Source organism: Leopardus geoffroyi, chromosome A2, assembly GCF_018350155.1.
Source record: "Leopardus geoffroyi isolate Oge1 chromosome A2, O.geoffroyi_Oge1_pat1.0, whole genome shotgun sequence".
Taxonomy (NCBI): Eukaryota; Metazoa; Chordata; class Mammalia; order Carnivora; family Felidae; genus Leopardus; species Leopardus geoffroyi.
The window spans coordinates 60,915,654-60,943,543 of record NC_059331.1 but is presented as its reverse complement, the minus strand read 5'-3'; the positions used below and the strand labels follow the sequence as shown (position 1 = coordinate 60,943,543).

Here is a 27,890-nt window from a genome sequence, read left to right as displayed (position 1 = left end):
GTCTCTACACTGTGGATTCACACTGCTCCATTGGCCTCTACACTTAGCCTCCATGGCTTCCCCTATTTCTGTGGATGAAGCTCTGACCATGGTGGTCAGGACTTGCTCTCTGGCCCCCTGCCAGCCTCCCTAGCCTCCTCTCCTCTGGCTCTCCTGTCCCTGAACTGAGGCCCTTCTCTGCAGCTCCAAGACCAAAGCTGGTCTCTCAGGACCCACTGTCCCTCTGCCAGGAGCATGCACCCTCAGGTCTTTATCCTGCCTCTTCCAGACACTGGTGTCTCAGAGCAGGTGCCACCTCCTGGGAAAGGCCCACCTTCGTCCCCGCTAAAGTCACCTTTCCATGTCTCTGGCCAGATTACTCTGTCTTGTCTGCTTCCTGCACTGCTCACTTTTTAGCAGGATCTTGGATACTGCCTGAATTATCGCTTGTCCCCTCCCAGTAAGAAGTGAGCACTGGTAGCCGTCTTGTCAACACTATACCCCTGGCCCCCAGGACTGGGCCCAGCACCAAGGTGCCTTACAGGTGTTGAGGACTAGGTTACCAAGGTCTTTGCCAAAGCTGGACTGCTTGAACCCTCCAAAGGGAGCAGCCACGTCGGTCTTGTTGTATGTGCCTGCCTCCAGTTTGTTGCTAACATACAGGGCCTTGTTGATGTCCCTGGTGAAGATGCCAGAGGCCAGACCAAATTCTGCCACATTGGCCCCAGACAGCACGGTGTCCATATCACTGCAGGGAAAACCCATGAAGAACTCTGTGAGGAGGGTCATGGGGCCACCTGACACATGGAATGCAGGGAGACCTTCCCTCTCCTCTGAGGGGAGGCCAGGCCCACTCCAAGCTTCCCACATGCAGAACCCTCTGAGGAAATGTGCTGGGCCTACAGCAAGTAGGGCACCTGAGAGAAGAGGAAAGAATGACAGGGAGGAGGCAGAGCAGGGTCAGACCATTCTGGTCATCTTGGGTGAGCCCCTCACTTTATAGACAGGGGGATGGGAGTCCAGAGAGGGGGGCAGGCTAGAGTTACACTACACATGGAAAGGTGCATCTGTCAGGCCTTCTCAAGGGGCTACCCTGGGGGCCTTCCCACAAAGACTTCATAGGCTTGAAGACTCAGCACAATATTTGCTTGGTAGACAGTAGAAAAGTGTCTCATTCTAACACAGCATGTGAAGATAATTTTGATAATTTTTTGACAGTTGGAGGTACAGTGTATTGAGGATGAGGTGCCATTCTAGAATTTGCTCAGAGGTTCTACTCTGAAAAATAATAGTCAGGAAAAGAGTCTGTGGTAGAGCAATTATGGCCGGTTCCTATTCCTCTCCTGGCCTCGATGACTTGCTGGACCAATAGGAGAGGGGGAAGTGAGGTTCCAGTGTTTCTGAGGCTGACTGATGGTTCTTGAGGAGGGTTACATCTTCCACTGGCCCTCTTTGGGTGAGTGAGGTGCCAAGCAGCAACTGCCATGCCACGGAAAGCCTAAGGAGAGGCCCTGACATGGAGGCAGATATGGCCAGTCCCATTGAATGCTGACCAAATTGAAGATTCACAAGTGAAATAAGTAACTTGTTATTTCAAGCCACTGGAGTTTGGGATGGTTTATTACACAGCAGTGGATAATGGGAACAGGACCAGCAGGCTGTGAGAGGCATCAGAGAGATGAAGTGGATGCTCTTAGTTGGAACCAGCCCTCCTGGACCTCCGGGGACTCTGCTAAATTCAGTGGTTGACAAGGACTGGGAAGGCTAGGTTAGGCTTTGTCCTTAGCCCCCACCCCACCTGAATTCTCCTTCTGGCCACACCCACCACCCACAAAGCTCAAGGGAAGAACCCAGTAAAGCATGGAAGAGGATCCGGTTCTCAAGAGACATAAGCAGCGTTCCCTATCCATCAGCAAACCGAGAGATGATCATGATGGGCCCAAGGACTCCTCCTTGGCTATGAACATGTGGTTCTCCACATCCATGAAAATGGTTGGCTCGAAGAAGAAACCTAAGGGGCAGACAGGATTTCATGGTGTGTAGGTGGGTGGTCCTCTCCCAGGCCAGGCCTGGGTCCCACCGGCCACCATGCACACATTTCTACTCTGGCACTGCAATTTGTGACACCTTTGTGGTGGAGGCCATATACGGTGGGTGCCTTTCCTGCCCCAGGTGTATGAGTCCACGGGATCCTCACAACCCTTTCAACTAAACACTGATGAGGAAAACAAGGCTAATGCTCCATGTTGGTCTGTGATAGAACAGCAATTCGGTATCTAGTATAGCCCCTCAGGTGGCTCTCCATCAGTCCCTGTGGAGTAGGTTGAGTAGGGGGAGGTTGGACACGAGTTCTGATGGACAGGATCTCCCAGGACTGCTTCCCATCTCCTTCTAGGCACCTCAGTGTGGGTGCTCATGTCCCAAGCACAGGGGCGAGTGCCTCCTGCTCTCCTGTCAACATATGCCCACCACCTACTCCCATCAGAACTGCTGCCCCTACAGGCCCTGGTTCTAGATGGAACCACCTCTGACAGCATAAATGCTTCTTCTATTTCTCCTCTAGGCACAGAGCGCAGGGGCCCTGAGACCCTACTGGACTGAGATTTCATTTAGCCTAAGGGAAAATTGAGAGACATGAAATTTTCTCTTTCTGATTTTTAGAAAAACAAAAAGAAATTAACTTTAAAAGTAACTTAAATAAAATATTCCATACTTTTCATACATTTGTAAATTATATTTTAGCATTAATTACAAATTTTAAAACCAAAGTTAGGTATGAGGGGTGCCTGGGTGGCTCCGTCGGTTAAACGTCTGACTTTGGCTCAGGTCATGATCTCACGGTTCGTGAGTTCGAGGCCCGAGTCGGGCTCTGTGCTGACAGCTCAGAGCCTGGAGCCTACTTCAGATTCTGTCTCCCTCTCTGTCTCTGCCCCTCCCCCACTTGCACTGTCTCTCTCCCTCCCTCTCTCTCTCTTTCAAAAATAAATAAACATTAAAAAAAAGTTAGGTATGAACACATTTTGGCTCATGTGGTGTGGCCTGTATTCACTCCATCTGCAAACGAACTGTTGCCCATCAGGTGCTGGAGGCTCTGGGCTGGCCAGGCTCTGTCCCTTTTCTGTTCCTTCATACTCTTCTCTGCCCTTCTGGGCCCCATGAGGGGGACTGTATGCCCATGCTCCCTCATCTTCTGGCTTCCAGTACAGTTTTTACCTCATAGTTCTGCCCCTCACCAGATTCCAGGAATTCTATGCCCTACTCTTGGCCCTCAGGCCAGGGGATGGTGATGGTGGCTCCCCATTGTTCCTGGTTTCGAGGTAATGCACTCCGTCCCCTCACTGCTCTGCAAACCATGCCTTCAGTTCACTCTTTCCAATCAGCCTCTGAACTCTGGCATCATGGAGCCCCTAGTCTGCAGGGGGGCAGGGAAGGGAGTGAGTAAGCAGAGTGGCAGTCAGTGTCTATAAAATTGCCACTGTAGGAGATTCCAGGGAGCAGCTGTGACACAGGAGCACATATGGTCTGGGTCTGTATGTTATTTGAGCTGGTTGATGAATTCACCAGTTGGGGAAACGGGAGCTGGTTGCTCATCAGAGGAGCAGAAAATGCACAGGGAGCAAGAAAAGGTGAGATGTATTCAGAGAGAATAAAAAATGGCTGGAGCATGTGTCATGGGCGAGCAAGTTAGAAATAGATCATGGAAGACCCTGGGTGGAAGTGAGGAATTTGAGCTCGTCACCACAGGGGGATGGGTCCCTGTAGAAATTGCCCCAATGTTGGGGAAGATACATGACAGCTACATGAGTAAAGGGTTAGCATGGTATAAGAGGTCCCTCAGGAAGCAGATGTGATGGTCCAGTTAGGAAAAGCTGTGGAGAGTCAGCAGGATGGTAGCAGGGATGCAGGGCAGGCAAGAAATATTTTTAATTTAAGAGAATCAGGCAGTTAATTTAGAGTAGTGGGTCAAGAAAAGAGAGGAGTCTGAAATTCATTGTTTCCTTCCCTCCTTCATTCCATCAAATTAACTCAGGTTTCATGTGAGTCCCAGCGCTGGCATGAAGGACCTAATGGTGTACATAGAAACAGACACAGTGTCTTTCCCCATGTAGTGGGCAATCTAACAAGGAAGCAGTTCAAATAGTCCATGCCACAGCTCCTGCTCCTCTGGCTCCAGTGACTTGATCAGATGGAAGATTCTAGACAGGCAGGTGTATCCCTGGGTCAGGTTGGGGCTGGGGGAACTCAGATGATGTGATGGATTCGGTACCCATTCAGTGTAAAGGGGCTGTGGACATGCAGGTGAAGGTGTCCAGGTGGGCAGGATTTCTGGATGAGGAGGAGACAGGCAGGTGGAGGTGTCCAGGTAGGCAGGATTTCTGAATGAGGAGCAGCCTAGAGACAGATATTTGGGGAGGTGCAAGCCACTGCAGGGGGTGAGATCCTCCAGGGAAAGTGTCTGCCATAAGCAACACTCCAAGCTCAGGAGAGACTTGAGCATACCTCCATTTAAGGGACAGGTGGTGAGGGAGGTTCAGTGAAGAGTGGCCACTGAGAAGTAATGCCAAAGATAGAAAAGCATGAAAGCCAGTGCCTTGGAATCCACAGGAGGAGACAATTTCACAGATGTGGAGAGGTTTATGGCAAATCAAAGTCCACTATGATACACATTAAACCAGCACTGACTGGATTTCAGCTTTGGTGTCTTCACTTTGCCAGCACCACGCCTGGTCTGGCAGGTGTCCAGATAGCCAAGGCCATGGCATCCAGTGTCACAGATGGGCCCTGAGGCCTGGGAGCCTAACCATGGCCTTCACACACCTCCAATTAGAAGTAGACAGGAAACCAGAGGCCACGCTACTGGCCTTTCAGTTCACCCAAGTGGAGTGCTCTGACTGACCTGGCCGAAGGACTTGACTCCCACCACAGACCAACGTGGCCCCTTCCTCCACGCCACGCTGGCAGTACTCTATTAGCTTCCGTAGGTGGGCTTGGTGGTTCTGCGGCCCATGGTTGGTGTCCCGGTCTAAAGGGTTACCGATCTTCATCCTCTTCACCTCTTCTACCTGTGGAAAGTTCTCCCAGTCAGGTCCTGCTCAGGTGCCCAAGTTCCTGGCAATGCTCCAAACCTGACCCACTGACATTTCTGCATTTGGCCACCAGCCACTGGCCCCTGAAGGAATTCCACACACCCTCAGGATGTTCCATATTCTGGTTCCAAACCTGCCTTCCAGGCTGAAACCCAAGATGTATCCTATGTGCAAGGAGACCCGAGCATAGCATCAAATGACCTGGGAAAACGGAGGTGTCCAGGGATATAGGTGAGGGCTGGATGTGGGGTTGGGGGGTGGTGCCAGCAGAGTGCGTCTCTACACCGGTCCTACGCCTGGCTTCACAGGCTGAGAAGCTGAAAGAACATTTGTCTGGGGACTCCAGAACATGGGATGGGGATGGGGATGGGGCCAGGGAACACCAGTCCTGCTGCAATGCCCCGGTGGTAAGAGTGGAGCAGAGGTGCCTGGGCCTTGAGTCCACCCACTGCTGCTCCCACTTCTGCCTGCTGCAGGGCCCAGCTTCAAGGCCACCTCCTTCCAGGAAGTCTTCCCTGTTGCCTCAGACAACCGAAAAGTAGGTCTAGGCTTTGCCGCCTGGAGATGTGGGTCTGGATCTCCTTAAAGGATGTGCCATATAGTGTCTGATGGATTCTGGGGCTGAGTGCAGAGAGTCAGAAAAGCTCCTGAGTATGGGATGCTGTGCTACGGAAAAGAACTCAGGCGGCATAACCAGTGGGATGTAGACATCAGAACTTCTGGGCTCCAGGCTAGGATCCACCCCTTCCGTTTTTCTCTCTCCAGGCTCCTTCCTTGGTTTCCTAAAATCAAACAAGGTCATCTACACCCTCCCTGTGGCTGCATCAAGGTCAGGTCTGACTGGCCATCTCCTCTACCTCTGAGGTGAGGGCTGTCTCACCCCTCCATTCAGGCTCTGCACACACACTCCAGACAGGCCTAATCAGATGCAGCAGACACTCAAGTCCCCAAGGAACACCTTCTGCCCTTTCACCAAGAACCCCTTACTTCTCTGTGCTGAAAGGGGTCCCCATCTCCTGCTTTGCTCCCCTTCTCTGCTGTCACTTGGTCACCCTCCAACCTATATCCCTAGGATTCCAAGAGCAATAGTGCTGAGCGTCCTGGGTGCACTTCTCCCTTGCTGTATTTGGGAACTGAGATGATCCTGAGAGTTATCCTGGGATTCTGACCCCTGCCTCACCCTGTGGGAGTTTCATGACTCCCCTGCAGTCTCCAAAAGGGTTGTGCTCCCCATAACCACATCCGCTCAGTGAGCCGCCCCCTCCATCATGATTCTCCATCCGTGTCCCAGGTTCAGCTATTCCTGTGCTGGGCGTGTCACAGCGAAGGACTTGCTCAGCCAGGCTTCCCAAACTACAGTGGGTTATACAAGTGGACACCACTGTATGCACTTCCCATCGAGGTGGAGCTGGTTTCCCACCCTTTCAAACTGGGGTGGTCTGTGACTTGCTTTGGCAGGTAGAATGTGGCACGAACAACCTTTGAGAGATCCAAGAGGGCTCTCAACTCCTGCTCTCACTCTTGGGAATCCTGCTGCTGGCCCTGCATGTGCCCGAGCACACACCGTGAGAGGAAGCAACACAAGGACAAAGATGAGCCTTCCCAGTGCAGCCACCAGTGCCCCTGTCGGCCACAGATACACGAGCCAACCTCAGGTGAACCTGGGCTGGTGCCCATGGTGCCAAACCGCAGGACTATAACTGCACAAACAGCATTTACCAAAGCCACTAAGTTTAGGGACTAGCTTATGACATGGAAAAAGCTGTTACACTCCCTTCTAGAAGGTCTGCTCCTTTTCTCCCTGAGTTTCATATTTTTACCCATTATGCAAGACCCTCTCCAGGGACACCTGGGTGGCTCCATGGATTAAGCGTCTGACTTTCGATTTTGAATCATGTACTGATCTCACTGTTTGTGGGATCGAGCCCCATTCTGGGCTCTGCCCTGACAGTATACAGCCTGCTTGGGATTCTCTCTCTTTCCCTCTCTGTGCCTCCGCCACTCAACCACACATGCTCTCTCTCTCTCTCTCTCTAAAAAAAAAAAAAAGACCCTCTCCAGAACTCCTTCCTAATACCTGCCGTGCCTTGTCTCAGTCCTGTTCTCTCATTTTTTCCTGCCTTCGTAAATACAGCCCTTTAAACCTGCATGTAGTGGTTGTTGTTCCAGCATCCCCTCTCTTACCCACTGTGATCAGGATGTGGGGAAGGGCTCTTGGCTGAAGCTGAGCCAACCAGAGCCCCGTGGGTCCTGCAATCACTGAATGGGCCAGGGATGGACCTGGGACCCAACCAGCATCCTCCCCCACAGCCTTTTCTAACAGTCAGTGGGGACAGGGTGACTTCCCCTCTGGTTCTATGCTATCAGCACAATGCCACATCCTCTTTACCTATGGGCACCCATCCTGCAGCAGCCATGAGAAGCAGCTGCTGATGGTCTCAGGTCCTAGGGAGAACTCCTTTAGTCCATGGACACTCAAAGACAACAACTGTTGACAGGGGTTGAAAGCCTGTCCCCTTGACCCCAGGGGTATACTTAAGAGTTGTCCTTCTTGCTCCAGAGCTCCTATGTGTGGGTCAGGCTAGGGCTGGATGTCACTTGAGATCATGTCCTGTCTCTGTCCTTTCCTGGTTCCTCCCACCTCCCAGGCTTGATCTGAGAGCTCACCCTTAGTGAGCCACATACACCTGAATTCCTGGCTCAGGCTTCACTTCTGTGGACCTACCCTAGCACAGACCCTTTTTGGTTATGTCAGTGTGAGCTGCAGGGTTGTTATTTCTTGCTGAAATAATAAAAATCAGTAAAATGATACAGCTTTGCCTGATGGTTTCCTTGCTCAGATGAACAGTGCCCGACTCCGCCTGGCCCAAGCCTGCCTCCCTGCCTCCAACCACCTGCAGCCCAAGTATCCCCAATGAAGACTCTGCAGAAGAACTTACCACCTTCTGTACAAGGTGGTTGTGGATTGAGTTCTCTACGAAGAGCTGGCCTGCTGCAATGCTGTTCTCGCCTTTGTTGAAGAAGACACAGCTCATCCCCTTCAGAGAATGGATAGGATGCTGGCTTACAACCTCTCCCAAGGCGCCAGCCCCCCCACATCCCATCAGCCCCAGGTACCCACTTCCTATAGGGTAAGGGAGGAATGTGTATATCCTGACCTTTGATGGGATGGTGGGCCAGGCCCAGCCAGCGCTGGGCATACCGGCTCCACTCATTACTCATTCACCTCAAGAGGGGAGATGAGTCCCATCCCCTGGGGACACTTGTGTCCACATTGCAGAGAGTGGAGGACAAGAGGGAGTCAGGGAGTGAGCCTGGTGACCCTGTATGAAGGCGTGTTCCCTGGGGTGATACAGGAGGAGTCAGAGCTCACACTCTTGGGGCTGAGCCTGGAGGGTCTGTTAGCTTGGAGCAGGCAGCAGCCCCATGTCTCGGGAGGGACAGGGTGCCAGCTCAGGCCTGACAGAACTCCTGGCAGGGATCTAGAATAAGTGTCTTCAGAGGGACACTCCTCAAAGGGGCCTGTATTTTTGCCCTGGGGAGCCCTATGTGGTCAGCCAGGGGAGGAGTATGAGCCTGACTGCTCTGTGTCAAGCTTGGTTCTCATGGAAGCTGGGATTGCACTGACCAATGACATGGCCTGGGTTGCTGGCCCTGCAGCAATGGCCTTAGCACCAGGGCCAAGACCCTTGGGCTGATGAACTGGCCTCCCTCAATTTCCCTATCTGAGGCTGCACTCCCTTTCATGTCCATGATGGGTGTCACATTGTGCTCCAAGGCACAGTGACGGTTAGATGGAATGGGGCATATTTGGGCACTGGTGGAACATGGCCTTACTGGCTTGCTCCTGAAGGTGTGGAGAGGGGGGCTGAGGCATAACAATGACAGTGACAATACAAACATAGGAACAACTGACACACAGCACCTGCCACATCTTCTAAGCCCTTCGGACTTAATAGCTTGTTGAATCCCTATAACAACCATAGGTGTATTCTCCCCATCATACAGGTGAGAACATGAGGCCCAGAAAGGTTAAGTAACTTGCCTGAGGCTGCCCAGTGAGTCAGTGGTGGAGCTGGACAAACAGACACAGCAAAAAGGAGAAGTTTTCATGCTGATATCAGAACAGATGGGAATATGGCTAACATTTCCTATTCTGTGAAGCTGATCTTGGTAATTCTGACAGTCACAAAACTTCTTGGGAAGTGTTGTTTTCCTGGAAGACATATGTCATTCTTTGTCCCCTAGGCTCCTTCCTGCCAGTCTAGGCCAAATGTGTGAGTTTGACTGTGGAATCAGAGATGGGCACCCCACGTCCACCTCCAGGTGGTCCTCACTATCTGCACAGCCTTGCTGAGGTCACAGTCAGCAAGGATGATGGGGGGTGACTTCCTGCCCAGCTCCAGGGAGACCTTCTTCATGTTACTCAGGGTGCAGCTGAAAGGGACAGAGGTTGGTAGGACTGGGTCCCTGGGAGATAGGGACACAGGAGCTCCAGATGGAGGGGCCAAGGGAAGCTCCAAAGCATGCTGTACTCAAAAAGCAAACAGAGGGCCAGAGGGGGCTTCTCCCCACCCCCATGCTCATCAGCTCTCCCTTCCCTTTCCACATCGCTGCCTTCTTCCTCCTCCACACCCAGGCTCACGTCCATCACAGGGCCTTTGCTTTCAGCCCCTTGGGATCGTTCCTGCTTCACATATCCTTGAAGCTCCTTCTTCACTTCCTTCTGGCCTCTGTTCCAATGTTCTCTTGCTGGGGTGCCTGCTCTGACTGCTCCCTATAAATTGCATGCTCCTGAGCTCCGTGTCTGATGTGTTTTGCTGTGCAGTGTATTTGTGTCTGACCCTGCCCATAAAGCATAAGCCCCACTGGGGTGGACAGGCATTTGTCTGGTCATGCAGCTGTGTTTATCCAATAAATAAACCAAACACAGGACCTGTTGAGGTGGCTGCAGTGCCACAAGGCCTTTGGCCTCTTGGATTTTTAGTGACGGCTGCAAACAGAGAGAAGTTGTGGGTCCTGTGCATGTTGCATCAGTGGGCACAAAGTGGACTTATTGATAGTGTCCGCAAAGGGACACTCACAGGAGTAGGCCAGTGAAACAAAGGCATGGCACGGGGTGGGAGTGAGGAGGGGTTCTCCTTGCTCAGGACTTACCTGGGAAGAAGGCTCCCATCTCAGGAGCCAGCATCAGGGGTCTTGGAAAGTCCCCAGAAGATGGCAGCCCCAGAGCCACAAGACACCCATCCAAGCCCTCCTGCCCTGGAGTCCTCAGAGCTGACATTTACTGAGCCCTCACTCACCCTAGCACATACGTGCTCACATAGAACTATCACCTACACAGCACTGGGAAGACCAGCTAGCTATTGAATAAGGACAAGTAAATCAGCTGCTGTGACTACTTGCAGTAAGCTCTGGCCCCATTCCCTCATCCACCCATCTGCACCCCATCCATCAGTCCTGCACCACCACCAGCCTCCCTTTCTTCAATGCTGAGGCTTGCTCTGCTGCACTCAAAAAGCATCAGAGTAGCTCTGCCTGGCCCCATTCACAGGCTCTGATGTCAACCTCCACTGACTCTAAAGATACACTCTACCAGCCACACTGGCTGTGGCTCCTGGCCCAGAAAAGATACCATGTAAAGCTGCTGTGATCAGCATAAACATGGTGCCTACTCAAGGAAAGTGCCAGGGCCCAGGATGCATCCTGGCCCCCAGAGGGCTTGTGTGGGGCCAAGAGATGAGAACCCCATCTTTCAGGGCATAGAGAGGCCCCCTGGAGAGCAGAGTCAGGGGCTGCAGAAGTGTCTCAGGGAAAAAGAACACTGCTCTGCACTGGGGGCTACAATAAGGTGATGTTCTAACACAAGAGAAGCCTTTCTCCCTATGGAATTGTCATGTTGTAGCTGGACTGCTCTGGTGTAGAGAAATAGGTCCTAAAGATGCAGTAATGAGAGAATTGGAAAGCAGGGGACTAAGACTCTCCAGGAGCCCAAGCATCAATCACCTGGCTCAAGCCTCTTTTATTTTTGCAAATTATCTGATAACAGCAAGCACATACAACATAGTATTTGGCATCTTGACAGGTCATGCATCTGCAGTGTATTCCATACTGGGTCATGAGTACATCTGGCACCAGACAAAACATTCTTATCCCCAGGCCTGGAGCCTGTATGATGTCATTCTGGACAGAACGAGCAGTCCCAGCAGCCTTCCATCCTGGGAATGAAACTGCTTTCAGTTTCTTGCTGCTCTGTCCCTTTCCTTCAGGACATTCTTACAGTGCCCCCGGCTTCTTGTTCTCCAACACACTGGGAGGTCTCATTCACGAGTCTTACAGCACAGGCAGTGGTGGGTGGTCTCATGACCTGAGAGAAAGGCGTCACTATGCCCAACAGAAGCTCCAGCTCCTCTCTATTTGTACCTCTCACTCAAGTACACATGCCTGAAACCCATCCCCAGAATTCAGTTTCAGTGTGGTGGTGCTCAGGCACCCAGGGTTTGTCTTGGGACAGGCAGGGGTACAAGGTACCTTGCTGCAGTACAGCCCTGTCTGTAGCCCCAAGCTTGTTGGCTGCACAAACCAGCACCATGGAGCATGAAAACTACTTTCACTCAACTGGTGGAGAAACTGAGGCCTGGAAGGGTCAGAGCTTGGCCCCGGTCATATCATGAATTTGTAACAGAGCCAGAAATAGAACCCCAGCTGATGTGAGGCAAATACCAGGAATAAGAGATGAAATGATGCTCTAGAACAGGGCTGTCCAACAGAATAGAGCAAAAGCCTCAAATACCAGCCACAAATGTAACAGCATTTTTTTTCACTACCACTAAAAAAACTAAAGTAACTTCCTTTTAGTTTTAAAAGAAAAACTAAAAAGAAACCAATGAAATTAATTCTAATGTATTTAATTTAGCACAATTCACAAAAATAAATTTAAACCTGTCATCAATATAAAGTTATTAATGAGCTATTTGTGCACTAAGTTTTCAAAATCCAGTGGGCCATTCACACTTGAAGCCCATCTCAATTCAGAGCAGCTCTGTCCCAAGTGGCCATGCATGCTCAAAGCCCCAAATTGCACGGAATCTCCAGCAGCCCCGGGTCTAAGTGCACTCCACAGAGCAGCTGCACCGGCCTCACCAGGGGCTGGTCAGAAACTCAGACACCAGACTCGGGCCTGCCTCAAGCTCACACACAGCACTGTCTACTTCTCCACACTGTGACCAGAGATACCTCCAACCACCTACCTTTTCATGATGTGTTTTCCCACCTCCGTGGAACCTGTGAACCCAATTTTCCACCCATCAGGATGGTCTGAGAGTCTCTGGCCAACCAGTGGGCCTGCAGGTTGGAGTGAGTGAAGGAGTCATGGCAGCCAGCAGGTGCTGAGGGCGAGGTACAAGCTCTGCCACCCCTCACATGTGCCTCTTTAGGCCAGGCCTCTGGGCTGTGCACCCCCAGTACTTAGTGCCCTCCGTGCCCAGGGCTTACTTACTCCCTGGTATGGGCAGAATATGTGCCCTCAAAATTCATTATGCTGAAGTCTTAACCTCTAGAACCTCAGATCTGACTGTGGTTGGAGACAGGGTCTTTAAAGAGGTGAGTATGTTAAAATAAGGTCATCTTCTCCTTTTTTCAACACATACTGTCTCCTCAAATTGACCTCACCCTGGCTCACCTTTTCAAATGCAATTTTTATCTTCTCAATCTGTCTGTGATCTGGATCCATTTATGATTCCTCTGACTGCTCACCACCTCCACTTGGATGCTTTGCAGCCTCTCAAACTCAACATATTTGAAACTGAACTCTTAATCTTTCCCAATACATGTTATTTTTCTGGGTTCTCCATTTCAGTAAACAACCTCTCCTTGCAACCAGTTGTTCAAGCCAGGACCTAGGAGTCGATCTTGATACTTCCCTTCCCCACCTTATCAATTACCTAATCCTGGGCTCCTCCACCCAGTTGGCCCCTCCATTTCCATGGCTCCCCTGCCTCTGAGCTTGTAAAACTGCATGTACTAAGGTGAACCTGTGAAGATTCTGGTTCAGTAGGTTTGAACTGGGACACTTTCATCCTCTATAGATAGTTAAGATACTAATTCCATTCCACCATTCTTGTTAAAGAGAAAGTAACTGTTTGGGAAAGAAAATATTTGCAAAAGACACATCTGATAAAGGACTGCTATCCAAAATATACAGAGATCTTGGGGCACATGTGTGGCTCAGTTGGTTGAGTGTCTGACTTTGGCTCAGGTCATGATCTCACAGTTGTGAGTTTTGAGCCCCACATCAGGCTTTGTGCTGACAGCTCAGAGCCTGGAGTCTGCTTCAAGTTCTCTGTTTCCCTCTCTCTCTGACCCCCCCAAATAAATAAACGTTAAATATATATATATATATATATATATATATATATATATATATACAAAGATCTCAAAAAAGAATCAACACTAAGGCAATAAACAACCAAATTAAAAAATTGTACAGGCAGTATCTGTACATATACCTCATCAAGAAGATATACAGATGGCAGATAAGTATATGTAAAGATGCTCAACATATGTCATTAGGGATTGCAAATTAAAACAACAGTGAGACACCACTACACAATTATTTGAATGGCCAAAATCCAATACATTGACAGCACCAAATGCTGGAGAGGATGTGGAGCAAGAGGAACTCTCATTCATTGCTGGTAGGAATGCAAAGTAGGTCAATTGCTCTGGAAGACAGTTTGGTCATTTCTTACAAAAGTAAACATAACTTTAGCATAAGATCCACCAATCACATTCCTTGGTATTTACCAAATGAGTTGAAGACTTATGTCTACAGAAAACACTACATATAGATGTTTATAGCAGCTTTATTCATAGTTGCCAAAACATGGAAGAAACTGAGATGTCCTTCAGTAGTAGGTGAATAGATAAATAATCTGTGGAACATCCAGACAGTGGAATATTATTCAGCCCTAAAAAGAAATGGGCTATCAAGCCATGAGAAGATGTGGAAGAAACTTAAATGCATATTACTAAGTGAAAGAAGCCAATCTGAAAAGACTATATACTATATGAGTTCAAATATATGATGTTCTAGAAAAGGCAGAGCTATGGAGACAGTAAAAGATTGGGGGTTGCCAGGGGTGGAGGGAGGGAGGCAAAGTAGGTGAAGCACAGGGAAGTCATAGGGCAGTGACACTATTCCATATGATACCACAATGGTGGAAGTATGTCATAACATATTAGTCACAGAATGTACAACACCAAGAGTGTATCCTAATGAAAACTATGGGCTTTGGGTGATAATGATGTGTCAGTGTAAGTTTGTCAATTGTAACAAATGTACCACTCTGGTGTGTGATGTCTATAGCGAGGGAGGCTGTAGACACATGAGGATATGAGGTATATGGCAACTCTCTATACTTTTTACTCCATTTTTCTGTAAGCCTTAAACTTCTCTGAAAAATAAAGTGTATATAATAATAATCATCATCATCATCACTATTTCAGGCTGTTCAATAAATATTTACAAGAATGTATCATATATCAGATCACAAAGAAATTCTCCATTTTAGGGGCACCTGGGTGGCTCAGTCGATTAAGCATCTGACTTCAGCCTAGGTCATGATCTCACAACTTGTTGGTTTGAGCCACACGTTGGGCTCTGTGCTGACAGCTCAGAGATGAGAGTCTGCTTCGGATTCTGTTTCTCTGTCTCTGTCTCTCTCTCTCTGCCCCTCCCCTGCTTAATCTCTGTCTTTCACTCAAAAATAAATAAACGTTTTTAAAAAGGACATCAAAAAAAAAAAGAGAAATTTTCCATTTTAAAGATTTTGTTTTTAAGTAATATCTATACCCAATGTGAGGCTTGAACTCACAACCCTGAGATCAAGAGTCACACACTCCACTGACTGAGCCATCCAGGTGCCCCAGAAATTCTCCATTTTAGAAAGCAGAATGTTTATAGGCTTTTATGGGTTGGATTGTGTCTTCCCCCATTCATATGTTGATATCCTCAGAATGTGACTTTATTTGGGAATAGGGCTGTTGCAGATGTAATTAGTTAAAATGACATCATTAGAGTTGGCCTTAACCCGGTAATGGATTTATTATGTCAATGGTGTCCTTTGACACAATTTGAGAGGTATCTGGGTGGCTCAGTTGGTTGAGCATCTGACTCTTGGTTACCGCTCAGGCCATTATCTCATGGTTTGTGGGTTTGAGCCCCACATTGGGCTCTGCACTGACAGTGTGGAGCCTGCTTGGGATTTTCTCTCTCCCTCTGTCTCTGCCCCTCCCCTTCTGGCTCTCTCTCTCTCTCTCTCTCTCTCTCTCTCATTCTTCTCTCCAAACAAATAAATAAACCTTAAAAAAAGTGGGAGGGGACTTGAATACAGACACATAGAGACAATGCACCATGTCAAGATCAAGGCAGAAATCAGTGATGCTTCTAAAGCTAGGAAAAGGCAAGGATCGTATCTAGAGCCATTAGAGGGAGCATCGCCTTAATGACACCTTCATCTATGATTTCTAGTCTCCTTGATCAGTATGATTCTGTTGCTTAAGCTATCTAGTTTGTGGTACTTTGTTATGGCAGCACTAGCAAACAAATACCAAGGGACATATTCTCTGACCATGACATAATAAAACTAGAAACACAGGAACAGAATTTAAGAAGAAAACAATTGGATTTTTTTTAAGTCTTAGTGGGTCAGCAAAGATATCAAAACTATAATTGTATGTTATTTAAGAATAATACAAATATGAACACAATAAATTCAAAAGGCATGAGGTTGGAGTCACTGCTGAAGACTAGTATGAGGAGCCCTGTTGGCAATTCCCAGGGAAATAACCATAACTGGTGAAAATGATTTATAAAAAAAACAACCATATACAATCTCTGAAAATTTTCATAAACTCCCATTTAAGCAAACGAAGAAACATTTATTCAAGTAAATCTACCAAATCTCAGTAAGAACAATGAGAGTCTATGGTACTTGAGCCATGAACAATTCTCTCCATCCAGGTGGTAGAAACTCCACCCCAGACAGGTGTGGTCAGGAAGGCAGGGTACCTCTCCTCCTGCTCCCAGTCCAGGGATATGACATCTCATCAGGAGGGGCAGGCCATCACCATTTTTCATCTTCTCCAACTCTGTGTTTTAATTTTTTAAAAACATTTTTTAAAATTTAGTTTTGTGAGGCACAGAGAGACAGAGCATGAGCAGGGGAGGGAAAGAGAGATAGTGAGACACAGAACATGAAACAGGCTCCAGGCTCCCAGCTCTGAGCTGTCAGCGCAGAGCTTGATGTGGGGCTCGAACCCACAGACCACGAGATCATGACCTGAACTGAAGTTGGATGCTTAACTGACTGAGCCACCCAGGTGACCCTAACTCCGTGTTTCAGAGGCTAAATTCCTGATGAGTATGGCTTCCACCTAGTCCCCACTCATAAAGTGAAGGCTCTAACCCAGGTGTGGCAGGCTGAGACGACTGGGACCTCATCTGCTTAGCCCCAGCTCCCTCATAGGACCCATCATCTGTGCCAGAGGTTCAGAGATTTGGGGCAGGGGAAGAAGATTTCTGTAAGAACAGAGAGCTCCCAAAAGGCACTGACTTTATTTGAAACTGTGTAGTGAAGTTCAATTTTAAGAGCATTCTCAAAAACAACAGAGATCTTGGGGATGAACATTTAAGAGAAGGCTGATAGCTCTATGACAGCATTAAGGTAAACCACAGGTCAGTTAGTTTACCAGAGAGAACCAGGGAAGAGCCCTCTGGGTAGAAACAAACCTCAAAGGCTGACCTCAAAAACTACCCTGGCAAAGGAGTCCAAATTTAATTAGGTCCTATCATAGAGCAATTGATGCCTCAGAGCATTGTTGAAAACAATACAGCAACCAGATTGCAGTCAGCTGAGCTGAACTGCTGAGTATTACACCAAAAAGGCAAATAGCAACAGAGAGACCAGGAAAACAGAGAGTCATAGAGAGCCCTGCTAAAACTGCTATCATCCCATGCTCAGGGCTATGTCCCTGATGAGTGACATCACTGGGTACACACCACAGGGAAAGTAGACTTCACTCAAATAGCCTAGCCAAGTCACTAAAGACATAAACAAGGAAAAAACGAAAATGAACATTGCAAAGGGAAAAAAGAGGATCAGTACCCAGCACTGGTACAATATATTACCTAAATTGTTCAGCTTTTAACAAAGCTATGATGCATGCAAAGAAATAGGAAAGTATAACCCATCACAGGAAAGAAAAAATAAGCAGACAATATAAGCTGAGTGGGGCCAGATGTCATACTCAACAGACAAAGATGCCAAGCAGCCATTATATATATGTTAAAAGAACTAAAGGAAACCATGCATAAAGACCACACTTGTCTCGTCAAGTAGACAATATCAATAACAAAACTTTTTAAGAACCAGGTAGAAATTCTGGAACTAAAAAGTACAGTAACTGAAATAAAAAAAAATCAGTAGAGTGGCTCAACAGTAGGTTTGAATGGCAGAAGAGTGAACTTTAAGATAGACATTATGCAATCTAAAAACCAGAAAAATTATTTTTTTAATGAAAAGTGCCTCAGAAAGGAGTGGGTTACCATCAAACACACCAATATATGCATAATGGGAGTTCCAGAAAGAGAGGAAAACTGAAAGTAGCAGAGAAAAATGTTAGAATAAATAATGGCTGAAAACATCCCAAATTTGATGAAAAACATTAGTCTAAAAATCCACAAAGCTCAATGAATTTCATGTAAAATAACCATAAGGAGGTCCACTCTCAAACACGTCTTAGTAAAAATGGTGAAAAACAAATACAAAATAAAATTTTGGAAGCAGCAAGAGAAAAATGATTAATCATATATAAAGGAACCCCAATAAGATTAACAGAAACATTTTATTGTTCATCAGAAACAATAGAGGCCAGAAGGTAGTGGGATGATACATTCCAAACATTGAAAGAACAAAACTGTCAAACCAAGAATCTCATATTTAGCAAAGTTATCTTTCAGAAAATAAAAGCAAAACATAAAGGCATTTCCATATAAACAAAAGCTTAGATAATTTGTTGCTAGCAGACCCACCTTATGAGCAATACTGAGGGAAGTTCTTCAAGCTGAAAGCAAGTGACTCAGACAGTAATCCATCAGAGAGCACCAGGAAAGGTAATTATATAATTATAAAAGACAGCTTAAATGCATATTTTCTTTCTTTTATTAACTGATTTAAAAAGAAAATGTATAAAAACAATGTGTATATAATTGTATTGTTGGATTTACAACATATATAAATGAAATATATTTGACAATAATAGCAGAAAGGAGGTAGGCGGGAGCAAAACTGAAATGGAGTAAAGAAGTGATACCCGAGTAACTCAACAACAGGAACAAATGAACCAAAAATGTAAATAAGATTAATATAGCAAGCTATGTAATTATATATTTGCTCCCCTTTCTCTTTAACTTCTCTCATATAAAATTATATATGAGAGAATTAAAATTATAATTCTCTCTATATAAAATTATATAAAGTTATAGCAGTGTACTATTGGGTTTGTAACATATATCAGTGTGATGTGTGCACAAAAATATGTGATATAACACCACAGAGGTGATAGAGCTATGGAGGAGTAGTATTTATATATTTCCCTGGAATTAAATTAGCATAAATATGGAGTATTTTTTGATAAATTAAGAAGCGTATGGTAAATTTTAGAGAAACCACTGGTAAAATAACGAAAAATTCTATTTTGAAAAAATCATTAAAATAATTAAAATGTTACACTAGAAAATATTCACTAATGTAAAGCAGGCCATAAAAGAGAAATAGAAACAAAAGACAGGAGACACAGAAAGCAAAAAGTAAAATGGCATACATCAATCCACTATATCAATAATCACCGTACATGTGAATGGATTAAACAATCCAGTCAGAAAGTCAGCGACTGTCATACTGGATCAAAACAAGATCCACATATATGCTGTCCAAGGAGACTTCAGATATAAATACGTTGCAAGTAAAGGGATGAAAAAAATACATCATGCAGACAAAAACCATATGAAAGCTAGAGTAGTTGTGCTAAAACAGATGAAGCAAACTTTAAGGCAAAAACTATTATGGAAGGGGCACCTGGGTGGCTCACTAGATTGAGCATCCGACTTCAGCTTGGGTCACGATCTCATGGTTGACGAGTTCAAGCCCTGAGTTGGGCTCTGTGGTGACAGCTCAGAGCCTGGAGTCTGTTTAGGATTCTGTGTCTCCTCTCTCTCTGCCCTTCCCCCACACATGCTCTGTCTCTCTCTGTCCCAGAAATAAATAAACATTAAAAAAATTAAAAAAAAACTATTATGGAAATAAATAGGGGCATTTATAATAATGAAAATATTAATAAAAAGGTATGAGGTTTCACCAAGGTTTTCTTTAAATGCTTTCCTTTAAATGACAAAAAAATATAAATGAATTAAACTTTCAACTCAAAAGTTTACCAAAAAAGCACACAGGAGAACACAGAAAGAAATAGAAATGACAAAAGCAGAAAAAATAAGAAGGAATAGCAATGGGATGGGTAAGAAATTCGAGAGCTCTTTGTTTTGTTTTTTATTTTGAGGGGTATACAGGAACAAACAAGAACTTTTCACAAATTTAGTCAATTTGAAAAGAGAAAGAAAAAGTGAAAAGTATAAAGGGATATTATAAAAATCAAAGGGAGAATCAAAAAAGGAATTATGAGAAATTATTAATACAACTCTATGCCAGTATATATTAAATGTGTGAAAGAAGGGACAACATTTCCAATAAACCAGACCACTAAACACAGAAGAAATTAAATAAGCAATTCATGTAATACCTCCCTAAATGCTCTAAGCCTAGAATGTTCTACAGATAAAATCTCTTAAATATAATCATTCCCAAGTTATGTAAAGTTATTCCAGTGCATGTATACACACACACACACACAAATGGAAAACATTTGGGGAAACATTTGAAAGCTAGAACCCTTTCAGGTCTGGGTCTCTCCCACCATGGAAGAGGGCCATCTCCCCACCAGGCTGGCCACCCCCACTGGATCGCTGGGCCCCCGATCACTCTGCTCCACTAGAGCACATCATGCAGCAAGCCCTGTTCTGACCAAGTGCATCTCTGACTTCCTGGATCCCCGGAGCCTCCAGATACCTCTGTCCATATCCCTTACCAGATCCAGGGAGGATGTTGACCATGCCCTTGGGAATGCCAGCCTTCAAGGCCAGCTCTGCAAACTTCAAGGCTGTGAGTGGAGTCACCCAGGGAGGCAGAGAAGAAGACTGGGTCAGGAAGGATTGGGAAGTGGGGCTCTGCCTTCCCCTCCCAGCAGCTGAGGTAGCAAGCAGGGAGAAGCAGTCATGCCAGAAGGACCCTCCAGGGTAAGCCCCATCATAGTGGGTAGTGCTAACCCACCCAGCTTCCCCATAGCTCCAGTGGAAAGCGGTGAGTAAGGCCCACTACCTCCTATATCTTCCAGTGCCTTCTCCTGGCAAGCTCCAGCCTTGTGTCCAGGCCTGGATCCTTCTTGAATGTTCATACATTCTACACTCAGGGAGTGTAGTCCTGGGTGCGCAAAGGGCCCAACAAGCCACCTGTCTTCTCCTCTACAGCCAATAGGCCCCACCTGGAACACACCCAGGCCCACCTGGGCAGGCTTGATCACCTCTGTGTTCCCAGCAGCCATGCAGGCAGCCATCCTCCAGGAGAGCATCATCAGGGGGGAGTTCCAGGGTATAATGATACCACAGACCCTATCGTACAAAAGAAGTGGGTCTTCATCTCTCCAGTCAGTCTGAGTGCCAGACTGCACCTGCTTCCTCTCTCCCAAGCTTGACACTCATTCCACTCCAGGTGTTGTGATACGGTGCCCAAGGTCCCCCTGAGAGAGCTCACCCTTGCCTTTCCAGTCCCTGATGGAGCAGTATGTCCAGGGTGGTAGTAGTCCCTTTTCCTGGCAGGGCACAATGACAGGGAACATGGTGTCTCATCAGAGTTGTGAGACCTGTCTAAGGACAGTCCAGTAGGGCATGACACCAGGGAGTTTGGGAGTTGACAGCAGGCAGGGCCTGGGAGAAAGCCAGGGATCACCCAGGTGGGCTGAGAAAGTATGGTAGAGGGTTGGGATCAATGGGTGGGCCAGGAGGAAGTTAGTGAGGGTCCTCTTGGGTGTGAGACCAGGGGGTAGTCCCATGGAGAGAAGGAAGCAGTCATCTTGGGGAGGCTTAATAAGGCTTGTCTGCTTTGCATTAAGAGGTAGTACCCAGTGTCAGTGTGCCCCTTGGTCCCAGAGAAACCCTCTGGCTGAGCAGTGTCTCCATCAAAGGGAAGCCCCCCATGGTCCTGCAGAGCCTAATGATGACACATGTAGTCCCAGCAGGCATGAGGCCCTGCTTTCCCCTGACTCCTGTAAAACACAGGGCACTGTCTTCGTCCATGTCAGACAATTAATGAGCCGGTCCACACAGAGCCGCTCAGACTACCTAACTTGTTTTCTTCATCATATCAATGATCATCATCACCACAGAATGTTTCTCAAAAAGAGGACTTCTTAGGTGAACCTAGGCAGGGGAAAAGCATGTGTAAAGGCTGAGGGCAGGACAATCTGGGGGCCAGCACACCATCCTAGGAACAACAGAATGCACCCAAGGGTTTGGAGAGCCACTCCCCACCCCCATGTACACCCAGAAGACCCAGCAGACCCAGCAGGATGAGAATGCAGAGGGAGCACTATGAATGTTCGCAGGAAGTGGGTGAGGTCATCAGGGTTGTGGGGGCTCCAAAGGAGAAAAGACATCAGGAAGTCCCACTGTCATGGCTGAACTGTACTTCTCAAAGTCCACAGTTGAAATCCTAAATCCAGAACATCCTTATTTGGAAATTGAGCCATCCCAGATATAATTAGTTAAGATGAGGTCATACTGCAATGGGGTGGGTGCGTAACCCAATATCACAGATGTCCTTATAAAAACAGAGCCATGTGAAGAGACAGACATGCAGAGGGAAGACACCATGTGAACATGAGGTCAGAGATTGGGGAACACCCAAGATTGCCTGTGAACCACCAGAAGCTGGGGGAGACGCCTGGAGCAGATTCTCCCTCATACCCTTAGAAGAAACCCACACTCTGACACCTGAATCTGGAACTTCCAGCTCCAGAATGCTGAGGCAACAAATATGTGCTGCTTGAGTCTCTTAGTTTCAGTACTTTGTTGTGGCAGCTCTAGCAGATGCATAAACCCACCCATATAGGGACAACTTCCCCAGTCCCCCAACTACCTGGGATGCTCCACATCAGTGTCCTCAGTCTGATGGGGACAGACTCACTGGGAAGCATCTGGAAGATCTGTGACTTTATAGATTCCTGTGACTGGCAGCCAAGTGAGCCCTGGTCCCCTTGCCCTGCCCGTCTCAAGGCCTGCACCTAAAGAAGGGGCTCCAAGCACACGGGCTATGCAGGGCTCTCACTCTAAACACTGACACCTTGGCAGGGTAGTTCTTTGTTGTGGGGGCCTGTCCTGGGGCACCACCTCCATATTGTGTCCTCTGAGGGGAAGGTTGGGTGGGAACCCCTGCCCTGGAGTCAGTGCTATGTGCTCCCCCAAGACTCCCCCTCTCTGGGGGCTACAGGACAGGGTTTTCCTGCATCCATAGCCCATTGTCCTGACAGGGGTCACCCTCACCAGAAGGCCTGTCCTCCAGGACTTGATGTGTTCATCTGTACTCATTTATGTTGATGCAAATGACATCTGAACACATTCTCCTTCTGACACACCCCCACATTCCCAAGGAAGCTGAGTGCCCTTGACCACCATCCACAGGGATGTGTTGTCCCTGCTGGGAGATCACGGAAGCCCCACATTGTAAGGGGCACAGGGTAGGTGGGAATGCCTGATGGGTGCTGACCACACTGGGCCACTGATGCACTTAAGATGATTTTAGAGGGCATTCCTCAGTGTGCTTCCCTCACACAAGTTTCTCCTGGAGCTGTTCTATGTGGTCCCCATAGCTCTGTCTCATGCCTTTTCACAGCCACACTCCATGCCCTGGTTAGGAAGCTGCAGAACTCAGCATGGGTTGTGCAGGGTTTTGCTGTCAAGGCCCCAGAACAGCTTCTGTGAGTATTCTTGGGCTTGTATCCTTATGCATCTGTGTCAGTGAGCCACCATAGTTGTGCATGTGACGAGGTACATTTGGGGACTGAACAGTCACTGCCATGTTGCCTTTCCCTAAGGTGGACCCTCGCCTCCCTCTGCCATAGGCAGTGTGGGGGGCTTCTCTCTCCCTAGGCTTTTGGACCATCTGATGGTGAGGCAAGACCACTCACTTCTGGGTTTAACATCATTTCCCCAATTCCTAGTCTTTTCTATGTTGATTGGATAGATGTCTGTCTCCTGTTGAGCACTGGTTCCTATCCTTTGTCTATTTCTCTATTATTTTTACCTTGCTCCTTGGTTCTGTGTAGGTCTTAATTTGTATGCATCTTGATTATTATACTCTTTTAAGATAAAATTTTTCAGATGTACCCTCTGTTTACCACTATGACCCTGACTGATACAGGGCAATTGTGGCAATTAAGTAAAATTGTACTATAAGGTCATTGAAACAGTCTTTTGCCCAGAACAGTTACTTTAGACATGAAAGCTGTTTTAGTTGCTAGAATGTAAGTCCCCCAAGGACAGGCATTGCCATCAGTTTTTGATCATTGTTTTATATATAGTAACTGAAATGTATGGCATGTAATAATTGATGAATAAATAGAGTTCAATAGATACGTAAAAAGGGGATAAGCGCTCACACTACGTATTGCACGAAAAGTGCCCAGTGTGTGGTGAGTCTTTGCCCGGAGCTGTGACTCACCCAATAGGCTCCTTCCTGGTCAAGGTCAGGTTGTAGTTTGGCCTGGCCTGGTGGAGCCCTGGAAGAAGCAAGGGGAGTCACTGGTAGGGGGCTCCATTGTTTCCTTCCCCCTTCCCCCTGGGCAGCCAGATTATGCTTGGGGCTCAAAAATGAACAAGGTCTTTTCTGCATCCTGCAACCCCTATGACCGACACAGGTAGGAGACCCAAATCGACCAGATAATGTATTACAGGGGCATCTGAGGACTTCAGATACGGGCAGAGCAGGCAGCCATCAGGGACAAGGTGTGCCTCCTGCACTGAGTCTGGTGGATTCCTCAGACAAGAAACTGGTCCTGGTACATGTAAGACCTCTGGCTTTGACACTGGGGCAGAGAAGAGAGGAGGTGGGGGGCCAAGTTGTCTCTGGAGGCTGTGCTAGCCCAGGAGGCCCCAGTGGGAGCCAGCTCCAGCCAACAGTGATGCAACAACAGGAGGAGGAGCAGAAGGTAGGCCTGCCATCACACCTGCACCTCTCAGCCCCTTGGAGAAGATAGGAGGTATGGAGCCCGTTTCTGGCAGAGACCTCAATGAACCTGTTGGTGATGAGCATCTCTGTGGAAGGGTTGACCCATCCCTGTCTCTGGTGGGCAAACCTCTGAAAATGGCTCCCAAGGTCACATCCTGATCCCCAGGATCCAGGAGGTGGTGAACTACCCCTTCAGCAAAGATGCAGAATGGCACAGTTGACTGTAGGATAGGGAGAGGATGCAGATGGACCCAGCATGACCTCAGGAGTCCCCATAAAGGCAGAGTTTTCTCCAGTTTAAGAGAATCAGATGGAAGAGGGACGCCAAGCCTGAGAAAGGCAAGGGGATGGGAGAGTGGTAAGGGTCAGAGTGAGGCCTGCAGTAGCCTCAGTCAGCAGCCAGCAAGGACCTGGACCTTCAGTTCTGCAGTAATAGGAGCTGAGTTCTGCCAACACCTGAATAGGCCTGCAGGCAAGGTCTCCCCAGGGCTCCAGATAAAGCCCAGTATGGCTACATCTTGACACTGACCTTGTGAAATCCTGGCGTGGAACCCAGTCAAGCCTGCCTGAACTTCCCATCTGCAGAAATGTGAGCTGATTGGTTGTTTTAAACCAATAAACTGGGGTCATTTGTTATGCAGTGTGTAGGCTAACACACTGTCCTAGAGTTTCCTGCTGAGCCCAGCCAGCCTATGTGAGCTCTCACTTGGTGGGCAAGAGCCTCAGCCCCACTTGAATTTTGTCATACCAGCCAGAAAAGTAGAGGAAGGTCTGGATGGACATGCCCATGTGGGTCTTCAGGGCCAGTGTGTAGATAGCACCTGCATCTAGAGCCTCGATGGTGGCCAGCTCTTCCTGGTGCTGTTCCATGAGGTCTGCCAACCTGGCCAAGGGGTGGGGGAGGGGAGGGAGATGGTCTCAGGTAAGGACCAGCCTTGTCTATTCTTTCAGGGCCCTTTTTCAATGAACAAGGGGCTCTTCCCTGCACAGCCAGCTCTGTCACACTCAGATGTACTGACCTCAGTTTCCTGATCTGTGAAATGGGACAGTAAAGTTTACTTTGCTGGATGGGTATGAGGATGATGCCCTTCTGTTCCTCTCCCCTCTCCTCTCTTTTCCTTTCTTCCTTCCTAAAACATGGGTAGGTTAACTACTTTATAATAACACACATGATTCTGCAAAGCAGTCCCTCTGCCTCTGTAATAAGGAGGTTGCCATCCAATAAGGCCACCCTCTCTGTCTCTGGACAGCTTTGACCAGGGGAAAGCATGTTAGCTTCAAGCACCAGACGTTCTAGTGGAGTGTGCTCCCAAAGATGGCATCTGTGGGGAGGGAGAGGGGGGATGATGGGATAAATTCAAGGTAAGGTTTGTCTACACAGCCCTCCTTAAGTGTGAGCTCTCTGACATCCAATTGCCCTCCTGTGATTCTGGCGGGTGTGCTTCTGTGGGCATCCTGGGAATTAGGACTGTTCCCCCTTCTCTGATATAAAGAAGCCCAAAGAGCAGGCTAATCAGGGGATCAGGTGCCCAGAGGAAGGTGGAGGCCACAGATCCAGAGCGGCTCTCAAACCTGTACATGGGGGAGCTCTGGCCCAGAAAGAAGTCTGGGATGAAAGGCTGCTGACCAGCTCCTTTCTGCATTCAGCTATGGCCTGGCCTAAACACCCCAGGTACACACTCACACTCTCTGGGAAGCCAACCCTAATTTCTGCCCACTCTACACCAATAACCTATCCCTCCAGTGTCCTGATAGCATCCTCTACCTTTCTTCAAACCTTGCATGACTGTTACAGATATTCACTTAGTTGAGTATCCCAGTACTATTTGCCTCTCCCTGAGGCCTGGGACAGGATTTGGTCTCCTGCTCCCTACTGGACCTCCTGCACCCACTGGGCACACAGTCAGCATGTAGCATAAGGCTTGTGAGTGAAACTGTGGGCCTAAAAGACACAAGCAATCTAGTGGCATAGCCACATGGTTACTTCAGACAGTGACACATCCAGGTAATTTTCTAGTTAAGAACAGCAAAGGTGTAAATCAGTTTTTGAGAAGTATTATAGACCAAATAATGAAACACCATGTTGTGGCATTTCAAAGACTAGGGTTCTATCAACTAGAAAAAGAGATGTGTCACAGGTATAAATCTATATTATAAGTAATCCAAAGATGGTCTCTGTGTATTGGCCCCTAGGTTGTTCATGTCTTCACTGCAGGGTGAGACCTGTCAGCTTAAAAGCTTGCTGGATACACATTTATGTATCCAATTATTAAAGAAAAAAATTTTTTTACGTTTATTTATTTCTGAGAGACAGAGAGACAGTGTGAGCAGGGGAGGAGCAGAGAGAGAGGGAGACACAGAATCAGAAGCAGGCTCCAGGCTCCGAGCTGTCAGCACAGAGCCTGATGTGGGGCTTGAACCCATGAACCGTGAGATCATGACGTGAGGTGGAGTCGGACGCTTTAACCAACTGAACCACCCAGGCACCCCATATGTATCCAATTATTTTAAACATAGCCCAAACAAGCAGACTTTTAACTATTTAGAGTCTTCTTGCTTTGCATCCCCTGGGAACCCCACTTGACAGCTATTTCCATTGGAGACATGGACTATGCAGTTATAGCTGCTGCCTTCCCAGCCCTCTGACCCAAAGATCCCTGCTCTGCTGCTGAGCAACATTGTCAGGACACAGGACCCCCAACTCTGACCCCCCAACCTCCAAGAGTTCCTTTGAACCCCTCCCATTCTGAGTAGGGACCATCACTAGAGTCTCTGGAGGGTCTCCCACTAAGAGGGTGTCACCCCCTGAAGGCTGTTGTGTTTCTACTCCTCATAGTCCTATCTTTTCCCTCTATCAGCCCCAAATCCTTCCAATTCTGCCAGACAATGTCACCTGCATGTGATGTGGCCATGTCATAAAACTCTATCACCTGAGCACACCATTTGTGAGGCTCAGGGAGGAGAACTGAGTGGGATTGTTCATTGTCAACTTTGTTGAGGTATACCTCTGCCTCCAGGATTCTGTCCCCAGAAAGCACCAGTGGGGAAGGCAGTGAAGCAACCACCATCATCCCAGAGGTCCTCAGACAGCCATGAGGAAGGGCAAGTGTGGGGTGCCACACAGGCTGAGCCTCAAGCCCAGCAGCCTGAGCACCACCAGATTCTTGTCTTGTTTGAACAAAACGTGACAGCTTCCTACAGACTCTGCCACCAGCTCTTGTTGGTCCCACTCCGGCAGCTCAGGACACTGGCTCTCTAGGTTCCTTAGAGGCTCTATCTTGTCCCTCAGTCGTTCTTGGGTACTGTCTAGTGACTTTCTGTAACACTCTTTTCTAGATCTTTCTTCCCAGCTTCTCCCACAATTACATAATGTCTGAACCCTATAATGTATTCTGTATTCCATAATATGTATCCATGGTGGTCCTATTTT

General features: G+C 47.7%; 1 protein-coding gene across 1 annotated transcript; it reads right to left on the bottom strand.

The window, feature by feature from the left end:
- Positions 1–423: 423 nt before the first annotated feature.
- LOC123607229 (cytosolic 10-formyltetrahydrofolate dehydrogenase-like) lies at positions 424–26,103 on the bottom strand. The gene is given in 12 exon segments (XM_045496381.1): positions 424–727; positions 1,868–1,922; positions 1,925–1,990; positions 4,877–5,042; positions 8,006–8,104; positions 9,404–9,503; positions 12,317–12,410; positions 20,268–20,376; positions 20,742–20,847; positions 23,954–24,063; positions 25,193–25,343; positions 25,868–26,103. Coding segments are annotated over 12 exon segments (1,545 nt in total). The 3' UTR covers positions 424–474.
- Between the last annotated feature and the right edge of the window lie 1,787 nt (positions 26,104–27,890).